Source organism: Monopterus albus, unplaced genomic scaffold, assembly GCF_001952655.1.
Source record: "Monopterus albus unplaced genomic scaffold, M_albus_1.0 scaffold54.1, whole genome shotgun sequence".
In the NCBI taxonomy this organism is placed as follows: domain Eukaryota; kingdom Metazoa; phylum Chordata; class Actinopteri; order Synbranchiformes; family Synbranchidae; genus Monopterus; species Monopterus albus.
In genome coordinates, this window is record NW_018127934.1 from 291,966 (window position 1) to 302,624 (window position 10,659).

Consider the following 10,659-nt stretch of genomic DNA (forward strand, 5'->3'; position numbering starts at 1 on the left):
GGAAGAAGACATTCAGTCCAACACTTCGCAAATCTGTACTGCAGATCAGCAGAATTACCAGAAAGGTTCTCTCTAAACTCTAGTCACATCCGTTAATCTGTATGAAGACATACAAGAATCTGACAGGAAACTGGAGTTTGCTTTGTTTGTATACAATGTAATATAAAGCTTTCATTTACTTCCTTCTTTCATGTCTTAGCTCCAACTTGTTTTGCACATTTGCTCTAAAAGATTGAAGCTTTAACATAGGAAGGGGGTGAATGTTCTTTTGACACTATACAGTATAACTATGCTTATTTTATATAATTATAAATGTGTGCTTTCAAAATAAAAGCATGACGATGACACGAACTCAGTATTGCTACATTACTACAGTATGTATGTACTCTGTGGAGTCTATTAACGTTTTCTTCTGACCTACAAGTTAAAAAATATAATTAAAATATTCTTATAATTCAATAACTGTTGAAAAATGGAGTTTGCTGGCAATTGTATACAGTGGCATGTTTCTTATTTCAGAATTACAGCTTGAAGTAATGATTATTTCATCCATAAAATATTACAAAAGAGTGAAGAAAGCTTCTTATGATTTCTCTCTGCACAAGGCAACATTTTCAAATGTCTTGTTGTGTATGACAAAACCCAAATATTTACTACATTTATGACAAAGAAAAGCATCAAATCCTCACATTTCACATTTTGGAAACAGCAGTTTGGCATTTTTGCTTAAAAATTAATTAAAATGATCATTTGATCATCCCAACAGTCGATTAATTTGCTCTTAATTGGCAAACTGCTCAACATCAATATAACATTGTTTATTTTGTTTTTAGCATCAAAATGTCAGTTTACCACATGATCTGCATGAACAAAAGAAACACTGCCACTCAGTTATAATGGCAATTCTCCAAATATCACATAAATATCAATCAGCATACATCTGTTCACACTGTTATGTAACAAACTAAGACTGACAATATGTTTGACTTTCTATATGACAACAGTACACACATTTGCCCATTGCACTTTATTTTTGAATAAAAATCTGATACAAAAAGAGCCCATTCTGAATTCCAAACATTATTTGCAAATAATAAGCATTACTCCAAGAGCAGCATGTAGAAATTGTTTTGTCAATTAGAGAGCACCTAATACATCCATTACAGAAAATTAATTTCCAGATTAAGAACTGACAAAAAAAGCATAGCTTTAGGCATTAATTAACACAGTCAAAGCATAAACAGGGATGATCTGAAACTGCCATTTATCCAGTGATGACCCCTCTCCAGTTCTAGACAGATACAGAAAACACTGGTGGCATACAAAGAGATATACATTCACTATATCTTTCAAGATCTGGTGACCTTCAACACATGGATCAGTTTTGATCTAAAATACTATTTGTCAGCATTAACAGCTGAGGATGAATTGCTGCCACCATGAGCTGAACCTCCATATAACTACACCACAGAGTCCAGAGTGAGGGGGTCTACTGGGTCTTCTGTTGTATTGTCAGTGGGGTTATCCTTATAAGTGCTGTTGGTCTGGGCAACACTGTCATTGGCATAAGAATCGGTGTCACTGTCAATAGTGATGACAGTGGGTGAATGCTTCTCTGAGCGTTCATTACTCTTGTGCCTTTTGCTTTTCTTCTTGTGTTTCTTCTTTTTCTTATTGTGGCGTTTGTTTCGTTCATGTGAGTTCCCTTCATCCACACTATAGCTCGTGCTGCTCTTTCTTCGCTCTTTGGATTTTTTGTAATGCTTCTCTTTGTTCTTTTTCTTGTGTTTTGATAACATAGAAGAGTTGTCGTTTGTATATGATTTGGCAAGTGTGGTTTTGGATGGTTCCTCCAAATGCCTTGTTTTGTACTTGCGCTTTCCACCAGGTTTGTCATGGCGAATTCCTCTTTTTGCTGAAGGGGAGCGACTACTAGAAAAAGTCCTCGATCGAGAACACCTCCTGTCGCGTCTCAGCGAGTCCCTGCTGCGGCTCCTGGTGTGAGAGTATGAGTGCCGTTCAGAGTACGTGTGACTAGTGTAATAGTAGGACCGCCTCTCTGTATAATGCATTCCACTATCACTCCTCTCTTTGCTGTAATGGCTATATGACAGGGAGCTGTGATCACTGTCGCTCCTTTTAGAATTGCTGTCACATTTTGAGTTCAAGTCTCTGCCCCTGGAGTAAGAATAACCTCTTTCTTTAGACAGAGAGCTGACACTGCTGTGGGAAATCACAGGGCTCCTCCTAAAGTGTCTGCGCTCTCCACTTCTCGATCTCGTCCTCCTATAATCTCTGTCCTTTGACCAGTGCCTCTCCCTAGATTTCTCATTACTGTCAAATTGTCTGACTTTTCTGTCGGACTTACTGGATGTCTTATGTCTGCTAGATGGTGAAGAGTTACATCTTTCTTTTGAATGCAACTGATAATGATCTCTTTCTGCATTTTGTGAATGTCCATCATCACTTCGACCACTACTCTGTGAAGCTGTAGGACTGAGACCGGAGAAGCGAATGTGTTGAGGTAAAAGAGGCACTTCTTTAGTATCTTCACTGGCAGAATCATCAGAATCAGAGGAGAGCTGAACCAGCTCAGGAGTCCTCTCTGCTGTTGGCTTAACAAAGCCTACAATGACACAGTCACCGCTATCAGAAGACAAGCACTCTTCATTGTTAACATCACCCTGAGTCACATCTGTTTGGTTATGAGGACTCATTTGCTGTAAAGAAGCCCCAAATTCTACTGTCTCCTGCTCTAAACTGTTATCTGAGTCTGAGTCAGGGACAGAGAGATGCTCTGCCCTGCTCTGCTCTGCTGTCATAGAATATGACGGTCCAGGCGTCTCATCATCCCACACAGAGTGGGTTAGAGTAGACGTGGGATCTCCTGGGGGGTCTAACTCCGATGAGTTTTCCTCATCCTCTGAAATAGCTATAACAGATGAGTTTGAGCTGCTGTCTTCATTTGAGGAAGGGGCTGGGCAGTCATAAACAGCATGCTGGTCATAGGCCTCCATGTTGAAAGGGGACTTTGCAAAGCTGATGAACTCATGCAAGAAGTGCTCTGTGCGTGCCCGGAGAAACGGCCTGAGCTCTTCCTGAATAGCACCATCCTCCATATCATAGCGTGTAATGCATGACATGATGATGTGTTGAACTATGTTGACCAAAGACCCATGGACCCCATATAGCACAGTGAGCTCTCTTTTTAGCCAGGGGACCAGTCTATGTAGGCAGGCAGGATTTCTTCTGTAAAACTCAGCTGAGGTGTCTCGTGAGCGGCCACCATCTCGAACAGTCCGAACCCTCACCCCTCGTCGGTACAGTTCCCTCCTGAAATTTATCATTTCCTGCTGTCTAACACTATTCACTGCCCTGCCCTCACTCGCAGCTCTCCTCTTGGCTGCCAACCGCTGCATCATGCGCCGGATGTAACGGTCCTGCCACTGCTGGGGAGGGTTTGTTGAAGCTTCAAACATTATTCCATTGTCTGGAGGAGAAGAGGTCCTTGCCCGCATCTGTCGATGTACTCCAGTAAGAGTAGTGCGGTATCTAAACCGCACTCCCCCAAAAGTTCCAAAGGAGCCATTATCCGATGCTCGCAAGTCATACTTCTGAAAGTCTTGCTCTGATTTTATACTGTGATAGATTGAATTAAATGGCTGTTTGCACAGAGGACATTCTGCTTTGTTTTTGGCCCACTCATGGATACAGCGGAAGCAGAACTTGTGCCAGCAGAGGTCCAGGTAAGAGACATTGTTAAATATGTCCAAACAGATGGGACACTTGGAATCTGGCGACACCTCTGCAGACACTACTTCAGAGGTTTTCCTTCTGCCACTCTTCTGGCTCTGCTGCTGGGCAGTCTTGAATGCTGACATGGTCTCCTATGATAATAATAAAAAAAAATGTAAAAAGATTATTAAAGTAATTTTTAGACTGTAAATTCTCACAATCACCAAATAAGATTGTTAAAATATCCACAGATTAACCTGTTAAAATTAGTTATACTGATATAACCAGTAGTTATACTGAGGTGCTGCAGTTTTGTTTAAAATCAGACCTACAAACTTAAGTTACTTAACTGTACAATTAACCCTGCTCTAGTATAAAATACTTGTCTGTTAATTGGAAAAAACCTGGTACGGTTGACAAATGTGTTCTTATGCAGGTATTCATGATCTTTTTTATAATGAACAATTTCTCATGCTATGAAATACCATTTATCAAAATGTTTTTCACAGAAGTACACAGTGTCTTTGTTATGACATTTGCTTGTCTTTATGACATGTCCCTTCAAATTTAAAAAATCAGCACGACCCTACTATGTACATATACATAAAGAAATGTGTCATTCAAACATTAAAGGTTGTCGTACCGAGTAAAAATAAACTATTACAACAGCTATGATGCTAAGAAAATACTGTTCATTTGATGTTATGATAGTGAAAGCTAGGCTTCTAAGACGGTTCTACATCAGATCTAATCAAGCTGTACACCCTGGGAACGCCTTAAACTACTCCTCGGTCACTATTCTTGATAGACACGTCACTGCTGAAAATAACACTGAAATAAATCTAACATCGTCACTATTTCGTGTAACCTTAGCCACCGTTCGGTCGATGTTCTCGTCGAGTTAACGTTAGCTTAGCTGGCTAGGCTAGAACCGTTCCTAACGTCGTCTTAGTAGGGTTCCCCCACAAAAGGGTAGAGTCGGTAAACAGTTGGAAATACGTCGGATTTAGTTACTATCTGACATTATATTAAGTCTCCCATTGTCTACATAAACGCTTCTGAAGAAAAACAATAACGCTACAGATAATCGACATTTTAAAGTCTAGTTTACGGACAAACTAACTTGGTTAGCTAAAGCTAGCAAGCTAGCTAAGTAGGCTAAGATGCTAAGCTAGGGCTAGTTAGCGTGGACGATGGAGAAAAGTTGTGTATTATTTACCGCTGACGTCCTCTAACGCCTATGTGGCTGTCAAGTAATTAGTCCTCTCCGTCTTGTAGAAACCCATCAATTTCTACATAATTGTTATTCCCGAGCAACGGTTAACAGCGTCAACAACCTGACTTCGTGACACTTCTGTCATTTCCACTGACTGTATCGGCTCCCACTTCTTCTTCTTTGGTATGGCATTCTAAAAGCAGCAAAGTCATATCCCATTTTTTTTATCTATAAGATGCACGCTGCTTCCGCTCTTCAGAACAAGGGCGCCACCTTCACATTTTGAAAAACACCGAAATAACTTTTTACACAGAACCAAAGCATAAGCATAACTTTAAGAATTATCCGTTTAATTTCTTATTGATAATACAGCTTCTTAAGAACATATTACTGTATTATAAACTGTATGATACATGGTTCCGACCGGTAGCTAGCACAATGAGAACTGGGAAGGCCTTGATTTTATATTGTATACCGCATACTGTACAGTACAGTGTTATTTATAATGTCAGGGGTCTCAATCCAGTTTTATAATAATATGATGCATGTTTGAAACATGAATCAACAGAATAAAGGTAACCTATTTATCTGTTAAATTTCACCATCCAAATGTTTTCCTATAAACCCTGTGGTTTCAGTGGTTACTTTATACTGTGCTTTAGTCAGTACAAAATCACTAAACAAAAACACAAAATTGTGAGCAATTCCACCTATCTGGCTGTGCATAGTGCACATTAATTTTCTCCTGTCAGCTGTTATCTACATGTATTATAGCTAATAATAAATGAACTGAATAAATGAATGCCCTTTCCCTTGAATTACATCCTAAATCCAGTATCTTGCTTCTAAAAGCCCATTAACATGTTACTATATTGTCCTTTACAGCTAACCAAGACCCTACTGAGGTTCACTTTACAATTTTCTCCTTAAACTGACAGGATCTGGCAGTGAACTGAAACTATAAATGAAATCATTTTCTGAGAAAAAGAACAGCCTCTCACTTGTGTAATATGTCACTATTTACATAATTTGTCAAATTACACACAAGAACGAACTACTTTGTAATATTTTATTGGCATATACACAGTTTTATAACAAACGCAAGAAATATGCTGAGACAGTTCATCTTCAGTGATGACCATGGGTCTTGGGGAGATCTGGAACAACTTCATTTGTCTCCAGTATGACGTCACCCTAAATGCAAAAGGGTAAAAAAAATAAAAGTTTTTAAATACTCTTTTCCTCAACCACAACATCCCAGGCAGAAGCATTTCCAGGCTTCTATCACAGCATCTCAGGCAGAGGTCTGTTTTCATGGGACAATCAGATCTATCAGCAAGCTCAGGTGTACCTCTGCATACAAGAAACTAAAAGAAGGATAATAATGGTTAACAGAAATCAGAAATGTTAGAACTAAAGGATGAGTCATACTTACTGGGAATAGCTTGGGTTTCAACTCCACAATACCATATAACTTTTCCTGTGAGAGACAACAACACTGTAATTAAGCAGGCCTACTGATCAATACAGTCACATAAGTTTTCATTTATATACTGAAGCTGACATTTGCATGAATGTACTGTAGGCTGCCCTTGTCTGTCAAATGCACAGAGAATGAAAACATGGAATAAAGTTGGTTTTGCATACAGTACATGTCATTCTAAATGTCCCTGCTTTCTTTGCAAGATACCCTATTTGTATGCTATCTAAAAAAAAAAAAAAATCACATGCCACTTTAGATAACTCGAAAACAATTATGTTAAATTCTCTATCAAGGTTCTCTTAGCCATTTCCTGTAATTATGCAGAAATCCACATGTGCAAGTTCCAAAAATAAATGTTCACAGTGTATACACAGCAAACTTGAAATATCAGCGAATCAGAAGCTGTTCAAATTCCAAAACTGAGGTATTCTCAGAATTAAAGATCTAACTCTAAAGGACGTAACTTCTAGTAGTCCTGCATATCAAGTCTCAAAATTCTGTGCACCAGCTATGTAACACATTCCTGGCATCTGCTTACTCCCATTACCAATATCACAAATAAAGTTTAACATTTCTGTTGACTTACATCAAGATGGTATTTCACATAGTAGTGAATAATCCAACCAGGTATCAAAAGCCGTGTTAATGTGAAAACTCCCCCTTTGTATGCTTTGTAGGTCTGCAAGAAGACACACATAGAAACTGGTAAATATTAACAGAATTACATAACTAATAACGGTGTTTCCTCTGACTGCTCCAAACAAATAATACTTTCTTCAAATTAGGGTGCAGCTTGTTGTCTCTTTGTGAGTAGGTGAGATATTTATGTACAAAAAATATTCACATTTTTCCTCAAAAAAGAAAATGGAATATAATACTTGTTGCCTTTTGTACTTGGATACATGCAGAAACTTTGAGTGGATGCAAGCATTAATGACTGATTTTGTTAATCGTTAATCTGACACAATTTCTTTTCCAGTTTAATTGATTAATCATGTTGTTGGGATCAAAAGTCAGAGAAGTTTGAAAAATGTCCATCACAGTTTCTCAGGGCCAAAGGTGATATGTTCACAGTATTCACACTGTCCACATTCAAGTGTCAGTGTGACAACATCAGGACCCTGAAACTGAATTGGCAAAAAAAAAAAACCAAGTTGCTACAGTTAGCTTTATTATATACATCTGTGAAATGCCAAACTGCTACCTATGACCTGTTGGCTGAGTTATTGTTCCTAAAAACTTGTCTCAATCTGTTTATACAGAAGATAAACTAAGGTATCGTTAGGTATCACATTTATTGCAATTCGGGGAGATTTTCCTTCACTGTGTGCTCAAATATAGGCACTTAGGATGTTTTCTTCTGCAAACACACTACAAACACAGACTTGTTGCTTGCAAACAAATCCGTAGAGTGAAGAAAGCAGTATGTTGGTTCACTAAGGCTAAGTTAAACACTTAACCTAGCTGCATTATATCTCTAAATACGCCGCCTTTAATAAAACTGACACCAGTTATCTATAAATCTTTCCGTGTGTTTGCTAATATTTTACATTTAGGTTAGCTAGCTAACATTGGTTGATCCTCAGGACTCACGTAAAGCCGCCACAGGGTCTTGGGCTCCAGAAAGCCAGCCCAGAATTTAGCAACGGGTCCGAGAGGTTTAGCTTGTACCACGGGTTCCCTCGGACTGAGTTCCTGATCCTTCAGCCACTGCCTCCGGAGCTTTATAATCTGCTCAAAACGGAGCTTCTCGTCTGGCGTATACCCAGACATTGCTTATTTCTGGATAGTCAACCTCTAAAGACTAGCAATGACACCATGGAGGACACGTCCCTGCAAGTAATTACACCAATGAAAAAGAATATGCGGAATCGTGACCCAGTTTGAACACTTCGACCAAGTTTAGTGCGACACCTGCCGGACCGGAAGATAAAGTGCGGCACGATATTTTAATTAATCGACAATTCAGATTCTCTAAATCCTCCCCTAATTTGCTTTCCGACCCAAAGCTTCATGCATTCTTTACATTTGTGATGAACAACAAAAGTGCTACCGGCCACTCTACCCCCTGAGCCACAGCCGCCCCATTACCAAGGGGAAGCATCCATGTCGCGGATGTCAATCCAGCACCTGGTTAATTTTGTTTTTTGTTTGTTTGTTTGTTTGTTTGTTTTTAATCAGAAAGTGCGCCATAACTGATTTAGTGTTCAGCCAGTTAGTTAGATTGGATTTTGTCATTTCTGTCTCAACATCCCAAAATGACAACACAGCTAATAGTCAGTAGACCTTTACTTTGAAACTTTTACAAGAAGTAGTAGTGTTGTAATACTACGATCGTAACACTGCTTCTCCTGTCTGTCACATGTAGCATAATGATGTTATTAGCTAACGTCAGTTGAATTTGTGGGCCAGGGGCATAACAAGCAGGTACTGTGCGGACATTTCTTAGCCCAGTATTTCGTTAGCATTGACTACAGATATGGCTTCTCTTTCTTATAGGCAAGAGCATCTGAAACTTCAAATATATTCCACTCGCTAGCTAGTTAGCAAAACTCGTAGGCTAGCTGGCAAAGTCGTCCGTCATGAATGAGCTATAACTAATGTGACGTAACTGATTGTCGTTCAATCTCGCAGGCACGTTAGATGTCAAACTATTGAATGAGCTATTTTTAAAGCCTAACCAGCTATCTATTAGCTGTCCGGGGACTGAACATACATTATACTAGCAGTAACGTAAGCCAGCGAGTTAAGAACAAGCCGTCCATAACCTCAGCTATAACTTAAATGTAACAGTAATAATCAGATATCTACCAGTGGCAGTTATTGTCGAGCTGTTGGAAGAAGTGCGACTTTCATGGATGTGTCTTACATAGTTTGTTGTGAAGAATAGAAAATATATAGCTAGATCATATGGTGCTAATGATGTTGACATAGACATATTAATGTAATTTGGGTCATTGACCTCTGCAGCGTTACATAATTCCAGACCCCTTTTTATTTAATTACGAAAGCACATATTGAGCACACATAAGGGGCTATTAAATGTTGCTGTACAATTACATTTTTCAAAGTACCAATTTATATTGACATAGAATTTAACTAGCCCATATGCTAGAAGACATTTGATTACGGTTTCTGTAGCTGTCAGCATAAGTCAACACATGCATTGCCGCACGACCAATTGTAAAGGTAGAACGAAAGACATGGGACAACAAGCATTACAAAACATTAACATAGCTTTCTGTAGGCAGTTAGGTATGAACATTGGATGTATAAACAACAAAACAGAAAACATATACTGTATGTACTTAAACATATTATTACCGTAAACTCTATATACAGGGTCGGTACTGTTTAAAGTCATCTTTATACAGAGGTAGTTTTATGCATCTGTGGATGAGTTTGCAGTTGGAGTGGGCAGAGTAAAAATCCTCTATAATGGTGTAATAATTTTATATTGTGATATTGATTGATATGATATCAAAGAAAGCTTTTGGAAAACCAGTTAAGAAATGTTGTTTCATCGTTCCTCAACAAAATAAATACCCTCCAAATTGAAATATATTTAAACCCAAAGTAGAAACAGAGCAAGAGTATTTGAAGGACCAATGTCCTTCTTGCTGATGGTTCTCTTGAATTTTGCAGGGCTATGCTAGACTTTGGATGGTGCCGACATCCAAGTTTTCGTTGTTTTCTGTAGTCACAGCAAGGGACCTCTGGGTTTGGCCTTCAGGCCATCCCATACATCAGCAAGAGAAGAATGGTCAAGTATTTTGCTAATAACACAGACATCAGGAGCACATGGGACCATGTTGTCTCTGCTTTCTGGCAGAGGTACCCTAACCCATTCAGGTATTGTAATATTATTTATTATAATGTAGAAGTTCATTGTAAAGCATTTGGTGGGTGTCAAAAGTCCACACATCCCTTAAGATATGTTAGCTTCTTTAGGTTGAGTGCCTGAAATTAAAAGAAGAAATTTGCTTACTTTTATTTTGATATGATTAGCTTGAAAAAAAGACTATAGAATCTTGATAAACTGAAGCTGTTAGTGTTTGTAGACCTGCAGATTTTGCATGGATGGAGTGGAGTGTACTGTTGAATCCCGTACAATTTAAGTCCATCCATCCATTTTCCTCCGCTTATCCGAGACCGGGTCGCGGGGGCAGCAGTCTAAGCAAAGATGCCCAGACTTCCCTCTCTCCAGACACTTCCTCCAGCTCCT

The 10,659-nt window shown here is 38.9% G+C and overlaps 3 protein-coding genes across 9 annotated transcripts in view; 1 reads left to right on the top strand and 2 right to left on the bottom strand.

Annotated features, from left to right (window-relative positions):
* Positions 1 to 740: 740 nt before the first annotated feature.
* toporsa (topoisomerase I binding, arginine/serine-rich a) lies at positions 741 to 5,159 on the bottom strand. The gene is made up of 2 exons (XM_020602190.1): positions 4,955 to 5,159; positions 741 to 3,887 (listed from the first exon to the last, which is right to left on the bottom strand). Exon 2 carries the CDS (start codon positions 3,879 to 3,881, stop codon positions 1,461 to 1,463), a length of 2,421 nt encoding a protein of 806 aa, XP_020457846.1. The 5' UTR covers positions 3,882 to 3,887; positions 4,955 to 5,159; the 3' UTR covers positions 741 to 1,460.
* Positions 5,160 to 6,006: 847 nt separating this feature from the next.
* On the bottom strand, positions 6,007 to 8,295 carry ndufb6 (NADH:ubiquinone oxidoreductase subunit B). Its single transcript, XM_020602158.1, has 4 exons — positions 8,028 to 8,295; positions 7,021 to 7,113; positions 6,387 to 6,431; positions 6,007 to 6,145 (listed from the first exon to the last, which is right to left on the bottom strand). The coding sequence occupies exons 1-4, from the start codon at positions 8,205 to 8,207 to the stop codon at positions 6,080 to 6,082; spliced, it is 384 nt and encodes a 127-aa protein (XP_020457814.1). The 5' UTR covers positions 8,208 to 8,295; the 3' UTR covers positions 6,007 to 6,079.
* A 192-nt stretch (positions 8,296 to 8,487) lies between these two features.
* The window catches only part of LOC109961394 (PRELI domain-containing protein 1, mitochondrial-like), a 22,224-nt gene continuing 20,052 nt past the window's right edge, over positions 8,488 to 10,659 (top strand). For 2 of the 7 annotated variants that reach the window (XM_020602155.1, XM_020602153.1), the window contains exons 1-2: positions 8,736 to 8,861; positions 10,080 to 10,286. In XM_020602155.1, coding sequence (XP_020457811.1) covers positions 10,195 to 10,286 — 92 coding nt within the window. In that variant the 5' untranslated portion in view covers positions 8,736 to 8,861; positions 10,080 to 10,194. Of the gene's footprint in view, positions 8,568 to 8,615; positions 8,711 to 8,733; positions 8,862 to 10,079; positions 10,287 to 10,659 lie in introns of those variants that run through there. The other 5 variants (XM_020602152.1, XM_020602151.1, XM_020602156.1 and 2 more) reach the window with 5 other exon arrangements.

Bases quoted from the DNA above. Each gene is read 5' to 3' on its own strand.
- toporsa (XM_020602190.1), bottom strand. From the start codon at position 3,881: ATGTCAGCATTCAAGACTGCCCAGCAGCAGAGCCAGAAGAGTGGCAGA.
- ndufb6 (XM_020602158.1), bottom strand. From the start codon at position 8,207: ATGTCTGGGTATACGCCAGACGAGAAGCTCCGTTTTGAGCAGATTATA. The intron at 7,114-8,027 runs GTGAGTCCTGAG...GTCTTCTTGCAG, and splicing joins AGACCCTGTGGCGGCTTTAC to ACCTACAAAGCATACAAAGG. The intron at 6,146-6,386 runs GTAAGTATGACT...TTTTGCATTTAG, and splicing joins TGAAACCCAAGCTATTCCCA to GGTGACGTCATACTGGAGAC.